Source organism: Anomalospiza imberbis, chromosome 25 (assembly GCF_031753505.1).
Source record: "Anomalospiza imberbis isolate Cuckoo-Finch-1a 21T00152 chromosome 25, ASM3175350v1, whole genome shotgun sequence".
Lineage (NCBI taxonomy): Eukaryota > Metazoa > Chordata > Aves > Passeriformes > Viduidae > Anomalospiza > Anomalospiza imberbis.
The window spans coordinates 4,156,429-4,183,760 of NC_089705.1; the positions used below are offsets into that span (position 1 = coordinate 4,156,429).

Here is a 27,332-nt window from a genome sequence, read left to right on the forward strand (position 1 = left end):
TCAAGCATTCACAGCTGAATTTCTTTTGAATTTAGGGTTCCTTTCCCTTACAAGGGAACAAATGGAAAGTGTAAGGGAAGCACTGCATCCAAAGATGGTTTTGGCAGGAAGCTCATTGGCTGCTTGTGCTGACAAGTTAATGGTTTGTTTTTTGGTTTGTTTTTTTTAAGGGCTTACCCCAGCTAAAACTGGAAAATATGTTTTAAACATCTTCATTGGTTTGTCTCGGAAGACTAATATAGCCAGGGCCTCCTGGTTTTGCTAACCAATGCAAAGATGATGTAAAGACTGGTTTTTCCAAGGTTTTTTATCTGTTTGTCTGGGTTTTGTTTTTATTATTTCCTAATGAGTTCTGATTGCTTTTTTCCTTGGAACTGTTTGAAGGTGAAAGACTGATGGAGTATTTGAGAGGGGAAAAAAAAGGTGGTTAATTCCACTAGCTATTAAAATTGGAAGATACATAAATAATAGATATTAAAGGTGGGAAAATAGCTGAATGTCTAAGGTCCTTTTTTCTCATTTTTTTAACTTGGATTTTTTGTGCATACCTCTGAAACATTGTCTTTGACAGGGTCAAACTAAAGAAAGACTATTTAGTCTTAATAATAAAAACCAATAATAAAAAGACAAATATAAAGCAAATGGGAAGGGAGGAGAGAGATGAGGAGGCCAAGAGGTGTTTTTAAGAAATGTGTTGAAATTTCTGGTTATCTTAATGCTAATAAAAAGCAGGAAAAAATATGTCTCTGGCCACAGTTTTCAAGGTTACCCTGTAGTCTTTCAAAGCAACCTGTCAGTTTATTTGAAATGGAATGGCAAGAAAATTTTGAGCAGGGTTGGAAAAGAAAATAAAAATAAAAGGACCAGGTTTGTATCTTGAGCTTCCATACCCAGTGTGGCAGCTATGCAAGTTTAAAAAAATTCTCTTAGCCCTCAAGCAGTTTTTCAAAAAAGAAATTCTGTGGATTCTTTATATATTTGTGAAGCTCTGGAATTGCAGTTTGGAAGCAGCAGTGTTTGTCTTGCTGTGCCATGAGCCTGCAGCTGAGTTCTCTGCCAAAAAGCTGTCAAGTAAAACCCTTCCCATCCTGCTGGACCTGGGTGAGGAGACTCCCCTGTGCAGGGCCCAAGGACCACGTTTCAGCACAGTATCTGCAAAGAGAGAGGTGACTGAGTAATTTTGGGCTTGTCTAAAAATTGTAAACCCCCATTAGTGCTTTTACATTGACAAGGAGAGCGAACCTGAAAGGGGAGGTCTCTTAAGCAACGGGATGTTTACAAAATACATCATCATTTGTAGCTGGGGTTTATTCAACAAACTGAAACCAGGGTGGATATTTTTTTTCCTGTTCCTCTCCAATTCTGTGTTTGTCCCTTTCAGCTATGAAGGAGCTGGTGGTTTCTGCTGGAGACAGTGTTGAAGTGACCCTGCCAAAGAATGAAGTTCAGCTGAATGCATTTGTGCTTCCTGAACCACCACCTGGTAAGGCTTCCCTGGGAATTCTGCTAAGGGCTTGGGATGTGAAAAAGCAAACAGGGATGTGAAAGGGCTTGGGATGTGAAAAGGCAAACAGTCATTATGTATGGCATGTAATAAGGGCAGTCTTGAAAATGTCTTTTGTCAGAGAGCACTTTCCTGTGGAAATTTTTCATACTTGGCTATTACCTCGTGCTGCCTCTCGGAGAAAACAGTGAGACACAAACAAAATGGAAAGTGCTACAAAGCCAGTGGATTTGGGAGATTGTGGGAAGAGATGGGAGAAGAGATGGCACATTCTCAGGGTGCTGTGTGAGGAAGAACTGGATTTTTAGCATCTGTTCTTGATATTTGCTGATAGGACTGAGCTGTATTAGCAAGTGATCGAAATCTGAATGGGGGTATTTACCTACTGAGGAACACATTCTATACACTCCTCATTTAATCATGCAAATTGTTGGAAGCTATTTTTAAAGTTCTTATCTTAACTCTGTCCACTGTTGCAGTGGGAGCTGTAGAGGCAGGTGTGTTCCATGTTGTGCGACAGCAGGGATTGATTCATTCCTGTTCAAAAATTGGCATTCCTGTGTCTGCAGGATCTGAGGATGTGATAAGGCTTTTCTCTCTTATTATCTTGGAGCTGTGATTGTTCCAAAGCTCTTTATTGCCTTGGAGGCTGAAAGATGGGTTTTGATTCCAGAGTAAATGAGTTTAGAAGCACAGATTGTCTCTTTTCCTGGGTATATTCCCAAAAAGCCGCAGCCCAAGCTGTCTCATTTCTCCACAGTGCAGCAGAATGTGCCTTGTAAATGTTTAATACCTTTGCAGTTCTTTAGCATGGCAGAAAGACAGGCTTTGAAAACAAACATCTGGACCTTTTCTTTTTTTTTTTAAGGAACCACATATTCCTATGAGTGGGAGTTGATTACTCATCCAAAAGACTACAGTGGAGAAATGGCAGGGAAGCACTCCCAGACCCTGAAGTTGTCTAAGGTAAAGCTTTGGCTACTTCGTATCCTGTTGTGTTAAATGCCAAGTGGAGAAGATGAGGACCCCAGCAGCCAGGAAAGACCTGTATGGGACTTCAGGATGAATAGGAAATTGCATCATGGGCTGGCAGCCAACATTTGACTGCAAGCCCTCTTCTGAGGCTCTTAGAAAAAGGAGATTGATCTGGCACGAGGGAAGGAAGAAATTGATTTCAGGGGGTACAAGCTGCCTACAAGCAGTGTGACAAGGCACACAAATGGCACAATTTAACAGTAACAAGGGATGGGAATATTCCTGGAACAGTGTGGTAGTCTGCTTAGGTCTGAGCCTTGTACTGCCCACTGGGAGAGGGTCTTGCTGCTTCCATTAACAAGAGCCCTGCAATACCTCGTGGCATGTCCCTGCCTGCTGCTCTTAGACAAGCTCTTAACAGGGAAAAGGTTGCCAGTTCCTGCATGTGAGGATTCTTAACAAGGAGATGACTCTGAGTACTGTGAATATACAGTTCTGTACTTGAGACATTCCTTTGAGCAGCCTGGATTCTACTGCCCTCAGAAGAAAATCTACAGGCTTTAGTAAGGATATCATGCAGAGCCAAAGCTTTGGAAAGGAGTGTGCAGGTCTCTGTCAGGGCTTCAGCCTTTTGGGTATCAAGATTGTTATCCAGTGCTTGGTCCCTCACCCTCTCATTTTGGCTCAACAGTGGATGGTGAAGAGGTGACTGCGTGGCTCATGTCACCTAGAAGGAAAAGAAGAAACACTTGCATTTATAAAAACACACAAGAAGAGGTTTTCTTCTTACATGCAGCCTTTTTCACCTCAAATGCAATCTGCTAGTTCAGATTCCTGTGGCCAGACAACCTGAACTAATCTCTATTGTCTCTCTTCTGTTTGCCTTTTGTTGCTGGAAAATAAAGCTTGACTGACAATCCTGTAGCAGAGAGAAATACAAGTCTTTGGTTTCTGCATAGCCATTGTAAACTAAAATATGTGTAATACCATTTTAGCCTGGAAACCATCCTTTGCTGTGTATGCAGAGGCTGAGGCACAATTGCCTGGGTGCTCCAGTGCCAAAGCACAGGAACTTGACCTTCCAATAGGTCCTGATAAGGTGCCACCAACCTGTAAGTAAATAATCCTTTGTGTTTGTTTCCAGCTCACTGTTGGCCTGTACGAGTTCAAAGTCGTCGTGGATGGGGAAAACGCGCACGGAGAGGGATATGTGAATGTAACAGTGAATCCAAGTGAGTGCTGGGATTGGATTTTCCTTGCCTTCACCTGTCTCTGACATGCCAAGGCAGCTGTACCATGGGTTTAGATTACTTGTTTTGCTGTGGTGGTTATTCATTGTGCTGTGAACTTGCAGTGTGTGTACACACACACACACACACACACATATGTGTACGTATTAAATAATTTCCTAAGATGGGAAGCTATTGGTAACACACAGCTATTTTTGCTGTACTGTATCAAGCCAGCCACTTGATAAAAGAGCTCTAATCCTGATAGGGAAGTGCTCAGCAAACACCTCACCCTGAAAGGCCACTGCTTCCATAAAAACTAGCTGCAGTCTGGCAAAAAGCTTATAGCAGCAGGAGCAAAAACTGAAGAGAACCTAGAGCTTTGAAACTCCTTTGGAGATTCCTTTCTTCCCTGTCCATAAGGAATATCATTCCTAACCACAGGCAGGTTAACTCAAATCTCATTCCTTATTGTAAGACGTGGTTTGTAGATGAGCTGGTGGAGATACAGCATCTTGTGCTGACTGCCTCACTTTTTAGGTGGCCTGTGTAAAGAGACAACCAAAGCTGTCAATAAAACCCCTTCATTTTTCAGTCTTCAGCAAGACTTCTTGTACAAGCTTTGTGGGCAAAGAAGGGCTCTTGCACTCCCTAAATTAGCAAGAGTGTGTGACTGGTCTTCTGGATGCTGTGGCTGATCATTTCCTTATAAGCAGTGACTTTGCAGCTGGCAGCATGCACCAAAATCCTTCACTTTTCAGAGCAGCAGCCACACTGTGGCAAGAAGCTGTAGGTGCTTGACCCAGCAGGGAAAATCTGATGCAGTGCAGCCTTCCCAGTGCACTGGTGTGCTTGGCTGTTCACCTCCACGCTGTTTGAACCCCCTTTTGGTAGCACTGATTCCCCAAGCTGGTGTAGAACGTGCTGGAAGCACAAATCACTGTTGCTGATAGTTTTGCAGTTCCTTGGCCAGGGCTTTCTGCCTGTAGTGTCATGGTAACAGCTGGGTTGTTGTTGCAGAGCCCCGGGTGAATCAGCCTCCTGTTGCCATCGTGTCCCCGGCGTTCCAGGAAATCTCCCTGCCAACCATTTCCACTCTTATCGACGGCAGCAGTGAGTACCTGCAGGTTTAAGTGCAGCATCCAGCAGGGCTGCTTTGTGTTTGGTCCTGGGCTGGCCTTTTGCATAAAGTTTAAGAGAAACAGTGACACTGTCAAACACAATTCATTGAAAAGAATTAGCCTCTCTGGCCAGGAGAGCTGAACACACACAACAGCACCTCTCCATGTTCCTTTTGAAGGGCACTGGCCTGAGCCAATCTCCTAAAAAAGGAAAAGCTCTGGAGGTTGCTGCTTAGAATCAAAAAATAATTACTGTCAGTCAAAATTACTGGGCTCTTGGCTAAACTTCAAACATGTAAGTTACTGACATACCACCTTTAGTGATCCTGGCCCACACTAGAGCTTTTCAGGAGTTCCTTTATACAGATTCAGGTTGTCTTAGCCCCAGCTAGCATTGATTTGTTACAGTTTGGGTGTCTGAGCATAACAGAGACGCTGGGCTTCAACCAAAAATACCTTTGCCCACTAAGCCCAGGACAGAAGTAGAGACTGACTATTGGAATCTGTGAAGCAGTATTTTCCAACTCCTTGTGTGTGTGTGTTTTCCTCAATTCCTGAAACAGAAAGCACTGATGATGATAAAATTATCAGCTACCACTGGGAAGAGCTGAAGGGTCCCCTGCGGGAAGAGAAGGTTTCCAGTGATACTCCCATACTGACACTGACCAACCTGGTACCTGGGAATTACACTTTCAGGTAAGTCACACCTGGGAGAATCTATCAGTTCTCATCCCTTAAGAGTGAAATGTATGAGATTCCTGAAGTGTTAATCTGGTTCAAAAAAAAAAAACCAACACAAAACATGGAGAGAACTCCATTTTGTGATGTTCCCTCTCTCCACTCCTACACTTTCAAGCGGTTTTGTAGCTTTGCACTTCAGGAGAGATAAGCTGTCCAGCTACTTCTTATTCTTCAGTTGTAGCCCTGGTTAAGATGATGGCTGGTCTGTCAGTGCTACAAAATGTCTCTTGAAATGGCAAATCTAAACTCTCTGGGTAAAGGCTTAGGAAGAAATGCTGTCTTCAAATCCATTTTAAAATGCAATGTGTTTGTCTCAGATAAGTGAATGAGGCCTAATGGTTTGATGCACAACCTGGGAAACAGGTGGTAACTGATTTTACTTTTGTATTTGTCCTGTGTTTTTCCCTTTGGCCTTTATTTTGGTGTGATGTCCATCACTGCATCAGCAGATCTATTTAAAGCAGAATAAACTGGAGTACCTCTTACTGAACACTGCTTTCTTGTTAAGCAGTTGGCATGAACTAATCAAATCCATGTTCAGGTCTAGATTTAGCAGAAAGCAGTTGTGTTTTGTGGTACCAGCCTACCTGAGGAGATGTGCTGTGTCCAGGCCACTTGTGGGTTAGAAATGCACTTCTGTGTTTCACCTTGGAACTGATTGTTAGATTTCAAGTGAGAGATGGATGTGACTGTTGAATTCTTTGCATCACTTTGAGGCTGATAATTGGACATTTGGGGGAAGTTTCTATTCAGAAAAGGCTGTATTCAGCTCTGGTCACCATCACTCTTCAGTGCTTTCACTTCTTTTTTCCCTCTTCAGTCTAACAGTTGTGGACTCAGATGGTGCCAGCAACTCCACCACTGCCAACCTGACTGTGAAGAAGGCAGTGGATTATCCTCCAGTGGCCAATGCTGGCCCAAACCAGGTGATCACCCTGCCCCAGAACTCCATCACGCTCTACGGCAACCAGAGCACGGACGACCACAGCATCGTCAGCTATGAGTGGCTGCTCAGCCCCAACAGCAAAGGGAAGGTGATGGAGATGCAGGTCAGTGCAGGTCTCCAGTGTTCCACCTGGATTGCTCACTAGCTGGGCTTTTATCTATAATCAAACCAGTTATAGTGGACTGTTAGCAAAATGTCTTTTAGAATCCTACACAGCAAATGTGTGATGATTAAGTATGTGCTTAAAGTTAAATCTATGTGAAGCTGGTATTGGTTTGGTGGCTGAGCTGGTGCACCAGCCTCACCACTGGCATCCTGTTCCTTTCTTGAGCAATGCAGTTTTAAATCCTGCTGAAGAAGGGGGATTGAGGGAGGTAGGAACTTTTGAGCTGAATCTTGGAGTCTTAAATTTTGCTGATACTGGCCGGACTCTCCTCAGTGCTAAACAGTAAATGTTGGAACTTATTTCTGTGTCATCATTTTTCTTTTAAAGATTATTACTGTCAAATTTATAGAATAAGAAGGTCCATGAATCAGGTTCACAATGTGTGAGATTTGCACAGGGCTCCCCAGAGATTTTACTGGAGCTGGGAACTACTAAATCCCTAAAGTTTTGCTTGTATGGCATTACTCTTGTTATGTCCCACAACAGTGTCCTTGTAGTGTGCATAAATTTATCTGCAAGAGCTTTGCATGCTGAAGTGGCACAGACTCCTGCTGCCATAGCAGGAGTTGGTAATAACCCCCTAGAATGTGCTAGTAATAGTTACTTTAGAATCAGAGTCTTCTGGTCCATCATCATCTGCATGAGGATTGTTTTTAGTCCATTAATATCTTTTCTCACAGGGCGTGAGGACACCAGTCTTGCAGCTCTCTGCAATGCAGGAAGGTGATTACACCTACCAGCTCATAGTGACTGATTCTGCTGGGCACCAGTCCACTGCAGAGGTCACTGTGATAGTCCAGCCAGGTAAGCTGCCTTTACCTGCTGTTGCTGCTTCCCTTCCAGGGGTTGGAGGTGAGCAGCACTCTGTCAGCAACCTCTAGATCTTGTGGTGACTTTCAGAAAAGCTGCTCTGATTTAGGAACGTTCTGGGCTGGTATATTGCTGATAAATGAGCAAAAGAAAGCTTGTAGCAATATTGCCTTTGTGGGCCATTCTCTTATTTTACACGATATAACCTAATTGATGTTTTCCTACAATAGAGGCAGGATTGTATTTCCAAACAGCTGTGTCTGCCCACAGTTCTGGGTCCTGGGACAGGGGCAGGAAAAGTGGAGCAGTACTGAGGGAATGAGAGCAAAAATCAGAACTCCTAGTTTTCAGTCTCATTTTATTGCAGATGTGTGAATGAAATGCTTATTGGATTTCCTAACTGCTTTCAACCTCACTTTATCTGAGTACAAGGTAGTGGGCAAGGGATGTACTGGGGATCATGCAGAAAATCTTAATGGTGATGTTTTAAGCTTCAGCTTTATGGTGTGTGTTTGAGAAATCCTGCATTCTTTTCCAGAGAACAACAAACCCCCAAAGGCAGATGCTGGTCCAGATAAAGAATTGACTCTTCCTGTGGACAGCACCACTCTAGATGGCAGCAAGAGCTCGGATGACCAGAAGATAGTCTTCTTTCTTTGGGAAAAAACACGGTGTGTATCACCTTCCATGTTCTTGTGTATCCAAATCTTTCATTTAAAACACTCCCACACCTCCCTTGTGTTCAGTCATGGGGCCTGACAAGCATTACCAGTGACCTGAATAAGACAAGGTTTTATGTTTCATTGGAAAGAAGTGGAGTTTTCTTTGAGCATGAGAAATAGCTTTGCCTTCATCTCTAGGCCTGGCTCCCACTCTGAGTGTGGTGTGGCTCAGCTGTGTTTCCATTCACAGCAGTGCAGTTTGGGCTTGGTCTCATGGAGAGACTGACCATTGTAATCAAACAACAGCATCTAACTCAATGCTTTTGTAGTTTGCTTAAAGGAGGCAGAGTTCTCTTCCAACTCTAAATTCCCTGAAATGCTTTAGGGATTTCAGGAAAAAGCCTGTGAGCAACTTGCAGTAGCTTTTTCTGTTTGCTAATGCAAAGTGTGTGCAAAGCCCTGGAAATGAAGGACTGTTATTGCTTTGCACCTTTTTTTTAAATACAAAATTGGCTCATTGTGCAGTTCAAAAGCCAATCTGCTGAAAGTACCACTATTTGTAAACACCACCTAAGTGCTGTTATCAGTGCTCCTCTGGTTTAAAATTAACCAAAACATTAACCTGCCAGAAATTATGCTTTTTGTTCTGGATCCTGCACTTATTCTTTAGACTATCTTGCTGTAACTGGAGAACATAATTTTGAATTTTATAATGGACTATTATTTCCAGGCTCCTGTTTGGAGCAAGGTTGCCTCCAGTGCTCTGTGCGAAGTTTAAACTTATCAAAACCCCTGAAGAAGGTCAAAAACTAACCAAACCCCTTGTGTCTTGGTTAGGGGTCCAGATGGTGTGAAGCTGGAGAATGCCAACAGCAGCATTGCCACTGTCACAGGCCTCCAGGTTGGGACGTATGAGTTCACTCTGACAGTGAAAGATGAGAGGAACCTGCAGAGCCAAAGCTCCGTCAACGTCATCGTCAAGGAAGGTACGTGCAGCCACCAGCAGAGCTGCTCAGTCACAGGTTATCTCTGAGCAGGTCAGCAAAACCTGTGTTCAGAGACACAATAAAAGTAAGGAATGGAGGGAGACAACGTGGAGAGCACTGAAGTGGCCTTGAGATTTGCCCTTTTCTGGAGGAGTGGTATTTTCAGCTTAATCCTGCAGTATTTCCCTTCCCTTCCCTAGGGTTAGACAGGGATTTCTGGAGTACACTGGAGATCTAATGCAGTAATTTTTGATTGGGCATTGCAAGATCTTTCTCCAAGTGCTTTCTCTCTGTTTATTTAGAGATAAACAAGCCGCCCATTGCAAAGATTGCTGGCAACGTTGTCATCACCTTGCCCACAAACACAGCAGAGTTGGATGGATCGAAGTCCTCTGATGATAAGGGGATTGTCAGCTACTTGTGGACCCGGGATGAGGGGAGTCCTGCAGCTGGGGTGAGCTTTCTTTTGTAAAGGATCACAAAAATCAGTGCAAGGTAGTGTTGACAGCTCCTGAGGAAATACAAAGCTCCTTTTTGGGCTGTTACCCTGTCATATCCTGAAATATGACAATACATGGTACTACTTTGATCCTTTGTTTCCTCATACTTGCTTTGTTCTGCCTTCCAGGAAGTCTTAAATAATTCAGACCATCATCCTGTCCTCCTCCTGTCCAATCTGGTAGAAGGGACCTACACATTTCACCTCAGAGTAACAGATGCCAAAGGAGAGAGTGATGTGGAAAGGACCACAGTGGAGGTCAAACCTGGTGAGTCTGGGTTTTGTGCTGTAGCACATTTGCCTGCAGCCCTCTGCATACAGGATACAGGGATTAATATGTGTCATCTAGTCCAGTTTAGAACTGTAAATGTCAAAAGTTTTGGGAGATGTGATCGTGTTTTCCTGTGGTTTTTGAGGGCTGACTCTCACTGCTTCTGTTACCTGTGAAAGCCATACCTTTGTGCTTTCCCACAGTGCCACTCTGTAGTTCTGTGTTCAAATCAGAAACATCCTGGAAAGATAGCTAAAAACCTGCCTTGTGCCCAGGCTGCTAAATAGAAACTCTAAAGATCTGTACTATCTACATTCTCTCTAGATCCTAGGAAAAACAATCTGGTGGAGATAATTCTGGATGTGAATGTGAGCCAGCTGACGGAGCGGCAGAAGGGGATGTTCATCCGGCAGATAGGGGTGCTGCTGGGGGTCCTCGACTCAGACATCACCGTGCAAAAGATCCAGCCATACACTGAACAAAGGTGGGATTCATCTGGCAGGGTACACAGCAAGGAATTGCTTGAGGGTTTGGAAAATCAAGGCCTCTTGGAAAGCAGATTGGATCATTGGAACATGTGGAGTTGTTGCTTAACGCTGATATTCCTGCTTGGATCAGAGTTGCCAAGCAGGTCTTGAGTATCTTTCCCCTCTGGAGATATGGTGCATTGCCCTTGAAAACTGCTGCTGCTAATGTATTTTCACCTAAAACCTGTAAAATACGAACAAATCTGATTTGATTTTTGAAAATTGTGGAGACTGTGTGAAGGGATGTTCTGCAGCTGGAGAAGTAACGGGGCTTGGTGCAGGAGTTTGCTGAAACACTTATGACACACCAGAGTGTGTAACAATCCTCCTTACCTTCGTGCCAAATTGGTGGTTCATACAATCACAGACTGGTTTGGGTAGGAGGGGACCTTAAGGATCATCCAGTTCCGACCACACAGCCTCAGGCAGGGACATCTTCCACTAATTCTGCAGTAGCTTGATTGCCTACACAACTGCTTCAACTTTGTGTATGAAAAAATGTTGAAAGCCAATGTGATTTCTGTTTGAAGAGATAGAAAAGCTTAATTTTGATTACTAATTGGCTTACAGGAAACTGTATTTCTCCTGAACACATGGAAGTTGGCTGCTGAGCAGGGCTGTAAGTCAGGGTGGTGTTGTCTGCCTGGAGAGTGGCAACAAGCCATGAGTGGAAATCTGTTTAAATAAGTGCAATATTGCACTTAATTTTTGTTACAAGGGGAGTAGTTTTAAAGTACTTAAAGCATTGAAGAAGATTTAAGGGACATGCTTAAAGTCCTGCAGCAAGTCAGCAATAAATCTGCTGTTACTTTACAGTTAGCTGAGTGCTGTGATGTATCAATTCCTTTGTGTCCACATGGCCTGCTGTAGCAGGAAAATCGGAATTCATTGTCCATGCAAACCTAGAGAGCTGAGAACAGGGGAGCCAGCACTTTCTGTTGTAACAGTAGCTCTCTGTCTCTGCCATGAGCAAGCCAGTCGCCCCTGAGTAAGGCAAGTAAGGGATCCTTGTCCTCAATGCTTCATCTGTTTATGTGTTCAAGCAGACAAAAGAGTGGGAAGTGTTATAAAGGAGAAGAGAATGTTTCCTGACAGATGGCTTTAAGATCTCATTTTTGCTTCCACTGTCAAAGTAACTTGTGCTGTTTAAAAAAGAGCTTGTTCCTCTGACTGTTGGTTAGTTCTTTTTCTTATACTCTGAGGGTTTCACTGATATGCCATTGATTCATAAGCTCACTAGTGATAATAAATCCCAAACATTTATGCATCCTTTTGTGAGTCTAAAGGATCCACAGGACTCTGCAAGGTGAGCAAGCCATGAGGAACAAGTTCTTCTATCATAAAGTTAATGCAGTAAAAGCTGCAGAATACAGAATCCTTCACACCTGGGTTGTTTTTGGGCTATAGCACTTGGTGCATTCAAACTCAACTCTGCAAAAGACTGTAAACTTCCTCTGTCTGGTGCTGGAGCTCTGTGCTGAGCATGTAAATGGACCCCCAAGTTCCAGGTGTAGTAAAGTCTCAGAATCCCACAGGGAGGAAGGAAGGAGAATATGAAAACAGCAAGACCTTAAAGTTTGGGGATTTGATGCTTAGCATGAATGTGCAAAGATCTGCTTGATGTGCAAATTCAAGAACAGTGCAGCCCTAGCTTGGAAAATATGAATGGATCAGATATCCTAAAGGGTTTTCTACTGTAGGACCAGGTCTGCCATTACTGCTTTCAAACAGAGCCAGAAGTCTGGTCTTCAGATACATTTGGGATTCTGAGTAATTCCCTCTGATGACAGACTGGAGAGTGTGGCTCTCCACCCGATATTTGGAGAAGCAGCAGATAATAATTCTTGCCTTTCTTCCAGCACGAAGATGGTGTTCTTTGTGCAGAACCAGCCTCCTCATCAGATATTCAAAGGACGAGAGGTGGCCTGGACGCTGAAGAACGAGCTGAGGAAACAACAATCAGACTTCCTCATCTTCCGGGCGCTGGAGATTAACACAGTCAGTAAGTGAGAGTCTCTTGGGACAGACAAAACATCTTTTACCTTCTTTTCAGCTGCCTGACAGAAAAAGGGTGCTAAAAGCACCCATGTGCCCACACAATTACACTCACTGCAGGAGCTTTCTTGTTAATAAATGGGAAACAGAAAATTAAGTCTATTAGACTATTCACTAATCACTTATTTACCAATTAATTCCGTCTATTCACTATTCAACTTCTTATAAATAATTATTTGCAATGTTGCTTTGAAGATAAGGGTTCACAAAAGCAAAAGCAGATTGATACTTATGAAACTAAAATACAGTATTAATAGCCTATAGCCACTGAAATCAGTGTCATCCTGAAAAGAATAAACTGCACATCTTGGTAGCTGTGAACCCACTTGTTTCCTGTGCAGCACAAACATCAGTCTGCAAGAAATGTTCCCCTTCTATCATTGTTTTACATCATTACATTAGCACTGCTTTTCTTTTATGAGATCCATCCTGTGAGGATCATTTGCTGATCAGTTAAAGATTTGAAACTAGAATTGTGTAAAGTCATTATTTTCATTACTTCCTGATCTTACCATTTTGTGGCCTTCAGAAGCCATTTTTCAGTTCTGTTTGGTGCCTCCAAAGGATCTGTTTGTTTCTTGTCTGTCTCACAGGCAGGGTTTGAATTGGGAAATCAAAACTTTGTTTAAAAACATTTACTTGAAAAATACACAAATGCCATAACCTGTATATCAAAATGAGGATTTATTAGGCAAAATGTATGTTGCTGGTGAAGTGGGATGTTTCAGTTTGGCATGAGGCCCAGGTGCCTATGTTTGCACTTCTTACCTCTTGACTACGGCTGAGCTATGAATGAGCTACAGGGGGGCCACATTCAGGTCAGAGCCTGCAGGAGGGGTTGGCTGTATTGAACTATTTTTTCCCATTTTTGCCTCACCTGTGAGTCATTTAGTTCACCTTGCTGGTTTTGGCCCCCAGCCTGTCAGCTGAACTGCTCTGAGCACGGGCGCTGTGACTCCTTCACCAAGCGCTGCGTGTGTGACCCGTTCTGGATGGAGAACTTCCTCAGGGTGCAGATGGGGGACGGCGAAAGCAACTGCGGTACGTGAACCCCCCTGGAGTGGGCAGCTTGGCAGAGAAACCCGTGTTTGAAACCCAGGGTGGGCACACTGCCAGGCACCTGCTGTCTGCCCGTTGCTCTGATGAGATGCTGACACCGGGACACCCTTTGTCTCACCTTCTGGGCAGATGATGTTTGACAGGGGAGTGAATCCCTTTCAGACCTTCCCAGTGGACACTCACTAAGAGTTGAGTCCACTCTGGGTGTATAAGTCACAGCTGTCTTCTGTCATGTCTGTACAGAGGCTTTCCTGCCACAGAAAAGCAAATTTTATAAACCAGCACACAGTGAACACTGCCCAGCAAGTCCACACACTGGATCTTGAGCTTCCCGAGGGGATCTGGTGGTGCTGCCAGTGGGGAATGCCAGCCTTTAATTCTGCAAAGAGGCAGGCCTTGCCTTTTCTTTCCCAAAAACAGTCCCCTAAAATGTGCACTGTCAGTTGTATGAGGTGCCAAAACATGTTTATCTCTGGGGCTTTGCTTGCAGAGTGGAGTGTGCTGTATGTGATCATTGCATCTTTCGTCATCGTGGTTGCCTTCGGAATCTTGTCGTGGATGGTGATCTGCTGCTGCAAGAGGTGGGACTGAGACCAAACCCCTGCTGTATCCAGGTTTCACAGCAAAATGTCTGCTGTAGGAGGTTAAAGATTCAAACCCTTTGTCCCAGCAGGTCATCTGCTGAGCCTTGGGATGTTAGGTTTTCTCACTTAAATGTTTCAAGTTAAATGTTGAAGTTCCAGAACTCTGGGTTATGTTAAGAAGCAAAATTTGGATTAATCTATAAATGTGCAACTGAGCAACATTTTAAAGTTTCGCTTTGTAATATGAACATAATCCTAAATAGCAAGTGCTTTAGCTTTGAAGATCAGAGCTGTTTTTCTTCTGGCCCTTTTGGAAATGGACTGTTTCTTAATTCCTTTTTCTCCCCTTTAGACGGAAAGGAAAATCCAAAAGAAAAAGCAAATACAAGATTTTGGATGCAACGGATCAAGAAAGCCTGGAGTTAAAACCAAATCCCAAAGCAGGTAAAACGTGAGAGGGAAGAGCTCAGCACTTCCAGAGTGCTGACTGAGGACTCTTTCTCAGTGGACTTAAAATCACAGTGAAACAAACATGATGTAGGGACTGACAGCGGGGTCTCAGAAGATCTGAAATCTTGTCTCAGATCTGTATAGGGGCTATTTAGTAAAGTCATCTAACTTTTAGGTTTGGAAACTGGGGCTGAAACTAGCCTGGTCCTGGTGTCTCCACTTGGTACCTCAGAAGTAGGAAGTGGATGCATTAAGCTGTGCAGAACAGTCTGACTCGGGAAGCCCAAAATTGGGTCTTGACTGTAACTTCTCCTGCTCTGAAGTTTCCCCCTGGGTTCTGGTAGTTCCCTTCTTGCCAATATGTAATGCTTTGGTCATTCTCTACAGCAAAGCAGGAATTCAGTGGCACTAAACATTACACTAAATTGATCAACACCTGAGAACAACCTCAAACTACTTGTGTACTGGAGAGATTGAGGTTTATTTCTGCTCTGCTACTCACCCACCGCAAACAACTGGTTCATCAACTTATTTATTCTTGCCCCTGTGTGTATCAGGCTGTGAAAATTTCACATTTTAGCTCATTCTCCAGTTTTACAGTAAGAAGGTGCATTTCAGAGGGAGATCCATTAATTCCTCAGTGCTCCATGTGGCTACAGGTCCATTGGCCCATTCCAGAAAGGCAGGATTTGTCTTCAGTGTTCTTAGCCAGCATTTTCCTGCTCGTATTGCTGTCCTGAGAGTGCTTGTCAGTGCTTTGCAAAGATCAGGGAGTTATTTCAGGCTGGAGTGTTTTTATCTGATACATGAACCAAGCCATGGCCACCTGCTGACTGACCAGGAAAAGAGGGGAGTGTTGGGAAGGATGTACAAAGTACAACCCTGCTGAATGCCAGGGAGCTCTGCAGCTGCTGAGTGTGTGTTTCATATCAGAGCGTGTCCTGGTTTTGTTAGAGAAGGGAATGTGTTAGCTGTGCATGGAAAAGAGTCCCTGATCCTTGTTTGCTAGCGGAAAATGACCACTCATCCTGGTATAATCCCATTTAATGGTGTTCCAGCAAAGTGAGCAGTGCCCAAGAGCAGCATGGAGGGCATTGCAGTGACAGACTGATCAGCTGTTCCTCCCAGGAGACCACGCTGTCCCAGCTGCTCAGACACAGATACCCTTGCAGGAAACCCGGGTGTGTTTCCCTCCCTCAGCACCCAACTCTGCTTTAATCTGACCATCTGTCACCTCAGAGCCCTCTGTGCAATAAATGTGCTAAATGTGCCTCACCATTTGCTCTCTGGTAACTAAACTCATCTTGCTGCTTCTGAGGCTGGCTGCTGACTGAAGTTTTTCCCTGCTAGATATGTCCAGGGAGCTTTCTGCTAGCAGAGAAAATGTTGCATTTCTCCATTAAGGAAAAGCTAAATTTAAATATTTCCTCTGCTGACAATATCAGTGAATGTCTCTCTCCTGTCCTTGTACATTAATCTAAATTCATCCTGCTAATTTATCTCTCTTCCCTTGCAGACAGGAGTAGCAGAGAGGAGAGTAGGGAGAGGGTAGTGAGATGGCAGAGATCTTCCCTCACACGCCTGCATATTCCTTCCTCCAGTTGTGAGCCCTCCAAGCATTTTCTAGGCAATGCCCCGAGCAAGGTCAGGGAGACAGAGCTCCCACGTGTACTCACAGCCCCTTCTGGTCGCATCATTGCCTTCCTGTCTGCTTGTTGTGCTTTTTGCTGTCATGGAGTGTTGTTGTTGTGACCTCTGACATGCCAGAGTGTCTGAGACAGGATCACTTTGGCTTCAGCATCAGAGGGAATAAGAGACACACAGAGGAAAGTCAGATTCTGCTGCCTCTTAGACGTGATTGGAAAAGGAGACTTAGAGGGGATGGGGCAAGGTGAGGTGGTTCACTGGTGTTAGAAGCATTTCTAACCTGGGAATGTTTCTTCTTCAAGGTGGCAGACAGAAAGCCCAGGTCCTCAACACGAGCCTGATGCACTCAGAGTCCGAGCTGGACAGTGATGAAGCCATCTTCACGTGGCCTGACCGGGAAAAAGGGAAACTGCTCCGCAGCCAGAACGGCTCCTTGCGCAACGGACAGCTGACCCTCAAACCCAAGAACCAGAGGGAGGAAATCCTATAGCTCCCCATGGGCAGCCTTGGCTGGAGCTCAGCAGGGAAGGCCAATCCCGTCCCTGTCCTACCAGGGCCTTTGGAGGCCACTTTGACTAGGACAACGCTGCTAACTCGTTTCACAGAAAATAACCTTGGTTTTGTGGGTTTCTTTTCATTCAGTTAAAACTGGTTGTACTTGAATTTGGACTTCAAGGGAAATCAAAGGGAGGAGAAGGCAACTGTGAACCCCAGGAGAAGAGTCAGGAAAGGATGGAGCTGGCATCTGGAGAGGGCAGGACAGAACCACTTGGAGCAACTGTGAATGTGCAGCTCCCTCCTAAGCCACCTCAGACTGCAGTGGAGGGAGCACCTGTGGACTTCCAGCTCCCTTGCATTGGAGCTTCTTGGAAAAGGAAGGTCAAGTCCTTGAGCTGTGCTCTGAGCTCCCTTCAGGCTCCTGTAGCCTACCACAGGCTACTTGTGCTGTCCAACAACTTTCTTCTCCTTTACTCCCACCTTCCCTAATGGTTTAAGCACTATTTTGATGTAGACTTGTCCTTTCACGTGCACTTGGCTGCTCTTGGAGTGTAGAGGAGGGGGAATGTAAACACTCTGGCCACACTCTGGCAGTTTGCAGATAGGAGAGGGGTTTGTGGCTGTTCCAAATTGCTGTCAGGCCACTCTCATGGGGAGTACTGGGGTCTTGGTGCCTGTTCATATGTGAAAAGCTGACCTGTGGTTACTGCCCAGGCTGGGAAACCCCCTCCTGCAGCAAAGTCCTGCTTGGTACCAGAGCTGAGGGGACACACACCCACCTTTGGTACCTGTGTCCAACGTCTGGCTTCATTCCAAAGCTGTGACATGTTCTGTGGCCCCAGCACCTTCTGTTGGTCACCAGGCCGTCCATGAGGCTGGACGTTAACCATATCTCAGTTATGGAACACTATGTACTGTGGTTTTTTGGTTTGGGTTTTCTTCCCCTTAAAATTTGCACATCCCAGGTGATGGGGATTGTCTCTGCAGTCCCCAGCTGGCTGCTCCCTCAGGCTGGCAGCTCACTGGCCTTGTGCTGTTGTGGCTGCAGAGCCCTGTGTGCTCCTGTTGCAGTGTTAAGAGCACACGTGGTATCCTTTCGTGGTGGAAAAGGGAACTCTGGGTACCCAAGGGTGGTGGGCAGTGCCAGCAGCACGTGGCACAGCGTGTCACTGTGTCCCTGCTGCCTGAGCCCAGGGGCAGGCAGGGCATCCTTTCCCATTCCCACTCCCTTATCTCACTGTGCTGCTGTCGTGAGTTGCACCCTGTCCTCGGGCAGAGCTCAGCCTCGTGCTGGCATGGAGGATGCCACTGCTTCTCTGGGGATGGGTGGGCAGTTCATTGCCTTTCTTTGTGTTTAATTTAAAAACTGGAAACTGGTTTCATTGGCTTTTTTTTTTTTCTTATTGAGCTATGAAAGCCAAAAGGCTTTAAGTTCCTCAGTTGTATTTATATTGCTGCACTACTGATTTGTGTTGAGCTAGATGAAGATTAAACACTATTGAACGTGAGGGGATGTTCCCTCACTGAATGTAGTCGTGGCTGCTGCTGAGTTTATTTTTTGGGCAATCAGCTGTTCCTCAGGCCCAGCACTGGAGCCTGCAGCTCTCCCAGTGCTGAGGCCACGGCATTTGCTGGCATCACAGCACGGGTCACTCTCTGCCTGGGCTGTTTGGCACACAGCTGGGGCTTGGCTCAGGCTTCCCTTTCCTGGAGGCTCCTGCACCCGCTCTCCCCAAACCCTTCCCTCCAAACCCACCCAGGACCACACACGAGGAGGGCTGACCCTGGGATGCTCCTCAGAGGGCACAGCCCAGCACTGGCTGTCCCATGGCCCCACACTTAACTCTTGGGTGACACCACCCTCTGTGTGTCCCTTCATTTGGATGTAAGTGAACAAACTGTGGGAACAGGAGGGTTTGGAGCTGCAGGGATTGACCAGGTGTGGCCCCAAGGCTGCATCTGGGAGCACTTTGTGCTGGGAGAGGGGAACTGTTGGGCTCTGCTGGGTTCTGGTCCTTGGGGCTTGTGCTTTTTGAGCCCCTCACTCCTGCCCATCCCAGGCAGGTCCCCCAGCAGCAGGTGGGGCATTGCTGCAGGGGTCAGTGCCCTTCCTTCCACTGGACATTGCTGCAGGGGTCAGTGCCCTCCTCAGCAGACCCAGGGTGGGTTTTCCAGTGAGCCTGGCTGCTTGTTACAGGAGAGGGAATTACAGTCTGTGCAGCTGTTACCTCCAACACCTTTGTTCAGCTGTGGTTGTTTCCTTCACCCCTGTGTTTCACAGCCCTTCAGGTGGGGCTGCTGTGCTGAGGGGCTGCACCCCAACCCAAGTTTGGGCTCTGGGGAGGGCTTTGGCCTTCCCTCTGTGCCCAGTGGCTCCTAGGTCACTTGCCATCTCTGAGTGCGGGTTTGTGACAGCACGAGACAAGCTCACGTTAGATTCCTGGCTCCCATTAGTATTCCCTGGCTGTGCAGCCTCTTTCCCCTCCACGTGTTAACCCTCAGTGCCACCAAGCCTTTGGGAATGGGGACTGGCTCTGCACCCCAGCTTTGGGGGCCACAAGGATGTGTGGGTCTGACAGAGGCGAGGAGACCCCCTAGGCTGAAGGTGGGAACTTCTGGCCCAAGGTAGGAGCAGGATGAGCTGTCTGCTGTAGTGTTCCAGGAGCACAGCCCTCCCCAGGTGTGTGCACAGAGCCTCCTTGGGGTTTTGGAATCCCTTTCCCTGCTCTCCTCCTCCCCCAGCGTCACTAATTTTGCTGCCGGTTTGTTACCCGGCGCCGCGAGCGTGACCTTGCACAGGAAGGTTTCTGCATTGCTATGCTTTATGATTTCACAATTAGACACTGGCTACAAGTTGTCCACGTGTGGAAGTTAAAGGCTGAGACATCTGTCAGATGAACCAGCACCTTCACTCAGTTTTGTTTCCTTTAACATATTCAAGTGCTGGTGGAGAAGTTTGAGGCAAATTCTAGTTTTGAAATAGTTTGCTCTTAAATCTTTTCCACATCCTCCTGTGTAGCTGGGGGTACCCAACCTGTCTGCACTTTGGTTAATGATGTTTGGTGATTCCAGTGTTACTTGGGTCAAGACTAAGAGTCTTTTTTTTTTTTAACAAAATGCTTCTTGCAAATGGGACGGTGTTTTGCTTCTTTCTCCAGTTTCAGCTGTGGGACAATAGTCACCAAAGACTTCATTTCACAGGAAAGCAAAACAGCAGCTGCCTCACACCTGGATAGCAGCACCTCCTCGTGCAGCAGAGGAACATTTATTAATTAGTGGAGTCCTTGAAGGAGATGACTGTGGCCACCCAGCTCTTGCTGGGGCTGGCTGTGTAGGGAACACACTTTAGCACCATGGCAGCCAGGAAGGACCCGATGGCACTCAGACACAGATTTTTCAGAGAGGGGAGGAAATTCACCTTCAGAGTTGCCCTTCTGTCCATGCACAGTTCACGTGGTCCATGGGATGGGCTGGAGTCTCTGAGTTCACTTCCCTCAATGTCAGTTAAGGACAGAGGAAGCCGGATTCTGCTGAGCTCCCCAGCTGCGGGCTGGGCTTGGTGTGTGGGGAGAACTTGCAGCAGCCCTGGGGCAGCGCCAGAAGAGGAGAATGGGGTTTCTCACTGCCCTGAGGGCAAAGAGCTGCTCCTGCCTCCAGCAGTTTTTGTGTCACATCCCCAGCGGGGGATCAGGGCCTGGGCTGGAGCCTCAGAGCAGCCCTAGGCTCGCAGTCTGTGAAATGGGTTTTATTGCTGGAATTTCACAGCTCAAGAAACTGAGGCAGCTGTGACGGTGGCCAAGGCAGCAGCTCGAGGACTCTGCCCACCACGGCTGTCGGTGTTTTGGTGGCTCAGCAGCCGGGGGAAGCCCCGCAGTCCCTCTGGTGCAGGGGTTTGGCCGCAGGCACCGCGGCCGAGGCCGAGGCCATCGCCTGTCCGACCGTGACGGAGCCGGGGAGGTCGGGGCTGCAGTCACAGCTACACCACTTGTGCCTCCCTAAGCGGCACCCGGGGCTACGAAGAGTTAAAAAAAAAAAACCCAAAAGGCTCCTTCCGGAGCCAGAGGAGCCCGGTTTTTCCTCTCTTTGTACTCATCCTGCTGCATGTGCTGTCCTTGCTCCGACCGTGTGGATTTGGCGCTGCTCCCCAGCGCCTTCCTGTCATTAGGATTCCCTGGATTGCTGCTGCTCTCCTTCTTCCAGCCAGGCTCTCCCTGACAGGAGCTCCGCACCTCGCCCGGGTCCCCCGTAGCCACAGGGGCGACGCAGTCACAGTAATGGTGTGCTCCATAAATTATCCCTGTGCCGAGGCTGTGGGCACACTGCAGGGGTGCTGGTGGCTCCCTGGGCAATGGGGACACGTGCTGGCACCCTGCAGCGCCCCGGGCTGCGGGAGATGTCCCCGCGGCTGTTCCAGAGCTGGGCAGGAGCGCTGGTCACGGCCTTGAGAGAGGCCGGGATTTGCAGGGGGCTCAGCTGGAGGACCGACCCTGTGCCGGCCATGTCCCAGTGGGAACTGGTCGCCCCACCACAGTCCACCTGCTGCCCACCACCAGCACCCCTCACGTCCCTCCTGACCGGGCACAGACCCAGCGTCACTCCCCGGGTCGCTACTGGCCCACTGGAGGTTGTTACAGGCGTTTTGGGGCGAGCGTGGCTGGCTCGGAGCAGGAGTTGCAGAGCATCCCTGCTCCTGCCTCCCCTCTCCCGCTGCTCCTCCTGCTGAGGCAGAGCCCCGAGGGGCATCGGGGGCGATGCAGGTGCTGCGGCGGAGGCCCGCGGGCACCGTCACCCTCCGTCCATCCCTCTGTCCGCCCGTCGGTCCAGGCGGGGCCCCGTGCGCCGAGTGAGTCCGTGTTTCCATTGTTCAAACAATCTCTTTTCCACACGCGGTGCCAAAGGCTCCCCGCTCGCTCCCGCACGCGCCAGTATATTTAGCTGCCTCTAAGCCTCTACCTTTCCTTATATAGGAGAGGCCAAACGAATTTCTCACTCTCATTATTAATAGCCTGAGAGGAGCTCTTAGGAGGCTGCCAAAAATAGCAGGCAAACAGAGCGCACCCGGGGTGGGGAGGGTGTCGTGGCAGGCAGGGAGCCGCCGGGACCGCCGCGGGAGGGATGCCACGCTGCTGGTCCTGGCTTTTCCCTTTGGGAACTATGCTAAGGTGTCTCCCAGCATCCTGCCCCGGGCAGGGGGTCCCCCTTGCCCTGCCAGCTCTCCGCAGGTAGGACAGGCAGGGCCCCGGGTGGGCAGAGCAGCTCTGTACCCCTGGACTTGGCGGCTGGGGATGCTGGAACAACTGGCCCGTGGGTGTTGGGGACACCCTAAACGGTGGAGCTGGGGCAACCCAGGGATCCCCATCCCCACAGGGTCCCCTGGCCATGGGAATCTCCTGTGGCTGGGGTGGTGACAGGTTTTACCCTTCTGTGCACTCCACGAGCTCCGTTTTGCCCTCGAGCTGCCCTGGGCTGCTGCTGGGCCCAGTGGTGTGTGCCGGCTCCCCCACGGTATGGCTTTGGGACCCCCGCCGGGCACCCGGAGGACATGGGGTAGGTGGCAGAGCTGGCTGTCTGTCTGCGGGCTGGTGGCAGCCCTGACGGTCTCTGTCCAAGAGGGAGAGGGTTTCTCAGCAGAGATCACCCACGCAGCACCTCCAGAATTGGACACATGTGTCGGGACACCGAGACAAGGATGGGGCGAGCGAGGAGGGAGCTTTGGGGTGCACAGCGAGCGAGGGGTCTTCAACTGCACCCGTAGATGTTGCATCCCAGGCAGGGTCTGCCTTAAATCCCTCCCTCCTCCCTCCCTCCCTGGCGAGGAACTTCTCCCGCTGAACTGGAGGATGCTGCAAGCTCCTGCGGACGAGCCGGAGGAGTCCTGTGGCAAAGTCAAGGCGAGCAGGGAAGCAGCGTGCTCGTGCCGGGTGTCACCGCAGCTCGCTGCCGCCAGCCCAGCCTGCTGCGGCCGGTGTCACCTCCAGGACCGTGAGTGGCCTTGCGGGCGGGAGGTGCGGGGTCTGCGGGGGGCAGCGGGGCTTTCCCCGCCGCCAAGGTTTAACCTTCAGCGAGCCCAGCCGGTGCTGAGCCCGCCGGGGCCGGGGATGCTCCTGCTGGGGCGCCGGCAGCGGCTCGGCGTGGGCGGGGAGGGGACACCCTGGGGAGGGGGACACCGCAGCCCCCCCTGCTTGGGGCCAGCCGGGTGGAGGCGGAGGAGCGGGGGGTGGCAGCGAGTCTCTGTGTGGCTGGAGGGACAATGGGGCCCCCCGGCAAGTCCCGGCTGCAGAGGGGTCCTGGGTGGTGAGTGCTCGGGCTCTGCGGGCAGCACCCGACCCTTCTGCCTGCGGGTGTCCCCCTGCAGCGGGGACGGTCACCCCCTCCCCAGGGAGCCGAGGTACCCTCCGCCACGCAAACTGGGGACACCCCACGCCTGTGGGACAGGGTGGGAAACCCAACTTCTGGGCACCTCGGCATCACATTTGGAACTCGCACGGAGGGAAGTGCTGACCACCACGGCCGGGTGCACCAGACTCATGCGCCCACCGCCCCGACACGGGCAATGCCGCGGGCGAAGGGACGGCAGGACGGGAGCCGCGGTGCTCCCCCAGGCACCCTGTGCCAGCGCTCCCCTTGCACCCACCGCCCTCCTGCTTGCTGGGCCTCTTGGTATTTTATAAGTCACTCAGCAGCTGCTGCAGTGGGTTTGCCGGGGATGGATGAGGCGGGGGAAGCCGGCTGGGGGGGCAGCGCTGGAGGGGAAAACTTGGAAAGGTCCCTGCCGGGCAGCGGCTGCAGAGCTCGGCCAGGGACGCGGCGCTGGCGGAGCTGGGGGAAAAAAAAAAAGACTCTTCCTTTTATAGCCAAGCTGGGGTTGTTGGGTGCCTGCGGACGCGTGGGTGCCACTACGGCCGGCCCCGGCAGCCCCCCGGCTCCTTCGCCTCCCCCTGCAAAGCCGTCTGGTGCCCACAGACCACCCTGCCCGGGCAGGGAGCTGCTCCTGGCAGAGAACACAGGGGCCTGCCCTGGCCGGGGACTCCCATCCGGTCTGCGGACATGGAGATTTTGTGGAAGAGGGGCTGCTGCAGACCACAGCTCCCTGGTGGGTTTCAGCTCGGGGTCTACAGCTGCAAAATGCAGCGCTGGGGCTGGGGAGGTCTCAGGGATGCCTTCGGTGATGGGGGGCACGCCCAGGGCTGCAGGGGGGTTGGTGGTGACGAAAAGGAATGTCTGGGCACAGAGAGGGCAGCGGGGTTGAACAGGGCAGGGGCAAGGAGGGGTGCTGGGAACAGGCAGGAGGGGCCCGGGCTGGAGCTGGGGGACACGAGGTGCCCCGGACGCAGGGAGCATGCTGTGGAGCTGGGTGCAGCCCGCCAAGGTCACTGGGAGAGCCCGGCCGAGGGCTGTGGGAACTGTGCCATGGGCTGGGGCTGCGTGGGCCACTCGGGCTGGGGTATCTCTAATATCCAGCACTGAGAGACTGCCCAAGGTCAGCCGAGGTGACTGGAGATGAACTTGGCTGCGATGTGAGAGCCGTGGGTTTGCGGTTTCAGGGTGGGTGCAGCCCTGAGCTTTTGGCTCCCACTGAAGCCTGGCAGCCCCTGGGACCCCGGCACTGCTCCAGCAAATCCTCAGAACAGCATGGCACTGCACTGCAGGGCCGGCAGAGCCCCAGGGCTGAAGTGGGTGCATCTCTGCAGCCTCGGGCTCAGGACACCCACTCTGTTTGATTTGGGCTGGGACAGGGGAGCTGGTCCTGCCAGACACGCTGTGCCCCACTGCTCCTGCTGGGCCGGGGACTTGTCTTGGGTCCTGGGAGCCGTGTCTGGGATGCTCAGGGCCGGATCCCTGGGGACCGGCCATGCAGGAGCTCCTGGGCTGCTGGCAGAGCATCCTGGGGGGAGCATGGCTGTGGTGGCAGCCACAGTGGTGGCTCATGGCAATGGTTGGTGTCTCAGGGGTGGCACTGAGCAGTGACTCTGCTGCCTGTGGCTGCTGTGAGCAGGGCCAGCGATGTGAGGCTGTACTTGGCACCTGGGGGCTCCTTGCAGGGAGCTGTGGCACGTGTGGCCACGGCTCCCGCTGCTGAGTCACGGCCACGCCGTGCCTGGTCAGCCCCTCGTGCCTACAGCTGGACCCCCACGCACCCCTCGCTCCCCTGTCCTGAGAGGGGACAGCCCTGGGAACCCAGGAACACTCCCTGTACGTGCCAATGTCCCTTTCCAACTGCAGGTTTAGGACTGCGAAAGTCACTGAGGTCAAGGTGCGTCCCCTCTGTCGCCCTGCCATGGCCAAGCTGTGCTGGGGATGGGGAGTCCCCCACAGCCCCCTTAGACTGCCAAGCCTCTGAGCTCTCAGCTGAATCCCTCCTCCCATGGGCAAAGGCAACTCCATCCTTCCCAGTCCAGAGCTGCTGGGTGGGGAGGGGGTGAGAAGGGCCCAGAGTCTTGTGTCCTTCTCCTGGCCCTGCAGAAAAGGTGGACAGGGGCATGGGGGTGTGGGAGGTGAGTGCCCCCCTACACTGGCATCATGTGCACCAGCCTGAGCCACTGCTCTGGCACAGGGGCAGATATGGGGATGTGGAGTTTGGGGGTCGTGGGGGATGCAGGGGGCAGAGGAATGAGTTGGTGCATCCTGACCCAGTGCAGCAGCAGCGGCATCAGCAGCAGGAGGGGGACCTCTGCCAAGCCAAGAGCCAGGGCTGAAGGGGATTCCCCTGTGAAAGTGGCTGCAAGCACAGGCACCCACCTCTGCCATCCGTCCCTGCTGGCCCGTGTGGGCTCACAGGACACGGCCCTTGGCTGTGCCCCCTTCTCCTCGCAGGTGCAGCTCCACAGGTGCCCCCACAGCCCAAAGCACTGAGCCTCAGCTGCGTCCCATCACCCTCAAAGGGCAGCCAAACAACCCCAAAACACCAGCCTGAGAAGTCTCCAGCCACTGAGGGGCTCTGGGCCCCAGGCACACATGGGTTGGCCATGGCTCCAAACATGAGGAGCTGTGGGGTGCCTGCAGGCACAGGGGCCTTATGGGCAGTGCCTCTGCCCGGGCTGCACCGGAGAGAGGCCGATGGCATTGGGGTGGACAGGAGGTGCTCCCCCAGAGCCCCTGCCCAGTCTCGGGTTTCGCCATGGCCGCTGGCTCCTTCCAGGATCTCCCTGGAGCTGGAGGACACGGCTGGCACAGGGACAGCCCCGTGCCCTGCGCCCCCAGCCCCGCGGCGCCCGCCTCTCCCTCCCAACCCTACATACTTCTTCATATGCCCATATGGAGCCGGCAGTGCTATGGAATGTTAAGAAGTATGTATTTTTGGGCTGGGACCCCCACGCCGGGAGCCCCCATCACCAGCACTGTCCAGACGGCGCCTCCGGAGAGACGATGCGTCCCTGGGGCTGGTAAAAAGGAACCAGATCAACTTGCAACTGGATTTGGTCCCCTTCAACCAGCTGCAGCGGCACATGAGCTACGGCACCCGCTGCCCCTGACCGCTGCCGCCGGGCTGTCCTGAGCGGGCTTGGGCTGAGGAGTGGCTGCAGGGAGCGGGACAAGGGGGATGCAGAGAGGGGCTTCGGCTGCTTTTGGAGGCTGCCAACTGTGGAGGAGGCAGGCAGGGCGCTCCAGCTCTGCTCTCCAGACTGCTGTGGGTGCTCCTTAGAGCCGCGGAATTTCATCGCTCCCAAACCTGCTGGGGAAAGGCCCCGTGAAGCCACAGGAGCCCTGGCATAGGCCTGAGGAGCCCAGGGACACCCCCAGGGTGCGACGCCGAGGACAGGAGAGCCCCAGCCCCGTGCTAGCAGACGCAGCAACATCAAGAGTTAACCAGAAAGTGAAACTGAGCAAAGGGCTTCATAAATTTCTGGAATATCAGCGGACCAACCCCTCTCTGGCTGGATAATTCCGGCCTCCGACCTTTCTCCTCAGAGCGCTACAGACTCACTCACAAGAGGTTGGTGGTGTGAGGTGCCGCAGTCCCACGGTGGGTGTTTGGGGACAGCTCCCTTTCCCTGAGGGGGGCACAGGAACGGGGGGCTGCTCATCTCGCTGTGCCGGCGAAGCAGCCACCGAGCCCTGGGCCGGGCAGGAGCCGGGGCCGCGGCGATCTCTTCTTGTGTGGGGAGGGCGCCGGGGACTCCTGGGTGGGAGAGGGGTGGCTGGGGGCGACCGTGAAGGGCAACAAAACCCTGCCGACCTCACCTGCCGGCCACGGAAAAAAATCTTGTTCTTGCTCATCAAGGGACCAGGATTAGAGCAGACTCATCGAAGCTCCCGCTCCTGCCCAGCCCACCATGAGTAAGTTGGGTGGCTCAAGGGGTCGGGGAGACGAGACCTGCAGTGGGACAGATGGGGGGCACAGGGGCTCTGGGTTTCGCCCCTTCTCCCCTCTCCTCCTGGGTGCTGCAGGGCTGAAGGAGGGCGGCGCTGGGAGAGCTGCTGCTGCCAGCGTGCCCCTGCCCTGCCCGGCACAGGGAGCTGGGCTCCAGCCTGGAGGAGCTTTAGAGCCCACACACCTGCCCTTGTGTCACTTTCCTTCTTAGATTGCAAATACATTGGCATTGCATTCCTCGTGGGACTTGTCATTGGAGCTGTATTCATAGGTGAGCAGCACTCGGCTTT

The 27,332-nt window shown here is 50.7% G+C and overlaps 1 protein-coding gene and 2 long non-coding RNA genes across 3 annotated transcripts in view; 2 read left to right on the forward strand and 1 right to left on the reverse strand.

The window, feature by feature from the left end:
• The window catches only part of KIAA0319L (KIAA0319 like), a 30,605-nt gene extending 12,343 nt beyond the window's left edge, over positions 1 to 18,262 (forward strand). The window contains exons 5-21 of the mRNA XM_068172510.1: positions 1,382 to 1,483; positions 2,373 to 2,470; positions 3,624 to 3,711; positions 4,729 to 4,821; positions 5,393 to 5,525; positions 6,391 to 6,619; positions 7,363 to 7,486; positions 8,031 to 8,163; positions 8,992 to 9,140; positions 9,443 to 9,594; positions 9,769 to 9,907; positions 10,235 to 10,394; positions 12,297 to 12,439; positions 13,411 to 13,533; positions 14,042 to 14,132; positions 14,488 to 14,579; positions 16,535 to 18,262. Of these exons, the coding sequence (XP_068028611.1) occupies positions 1,382 to 1,483; positions 2,373 to 2,470; positions 3,624 to 3,711; positions 4,729 to 4,821; positions 5,393 to 5,525; positions 6,391 to 6,619; positions 7,363 to 7,486; positions 8,031 to 8,163; positions 8,992 to 9,140; positions 9,443 to 9,594; positions 9,769 to 9,907; positions 10,235 to 10,394; positions 12,297 to 12,439; positions 13,411 to 13,533; positions 14,042 to 14,132; positions 14,488 to 14,579; positions 16,535 to 16,722 (2,237 nt within the window). The 3' untranslated portion in view covers positions 16,723 to 18,262. The remainder of the gene's footprint in view (positions 1 to 1,381; positions 1,484 to 2,372; positions 2,471 to 3,623; positions 3,712 to 4,728; positions 4,822 to 5,392; positions 5,526 to 6,390; positions 6,620 to 7,362; positions 7,487 to 8,030; positions 8,164 to 8,991; positions 9,141 to 9,442; positions 9,595 to 9,768; positions 9,908 to 10,234; positions 10,395 to 12,296; positions 12,440 to 13,410; positions 13,534 to 14,041; positions 14,133 to 14,487; positions 14,580 to 16,534) is intronic.
• LOC137462311 (uncharacterized) lies at positions 8,999 to 12,301 on the reverse strand. The gene is made up of 2 exons (XR_010993659.1): positions 10,771 to 12,301; positions 8,999 to 10,621 (listed from the first exon to the last, which is right to left on the reverse strand). It is a non-coding gene; the product is annotated as an uncharacterized lncRNA (long non-coding RNA).
• A 3,180-nt stretch (positions 18,263 to 21,442) lies between the features above and the next one.
• LOC137462276 (uncharacterized) lies at positions 21,443 to 27,010 on the forward strand. Its single transcript, XR_010993651.1, has 3 exons — positions 21,443 to 21,952; positions 22,504 to 22,712; positions 26,953 to 27,010. It is a non-coding gene; the product is annotated as an uncharacterized lncRNA (long non-coding RNA).
• The last annotated feature ends 322 nt before the right edge of the window (positions 27,011 to 27,332 follow it).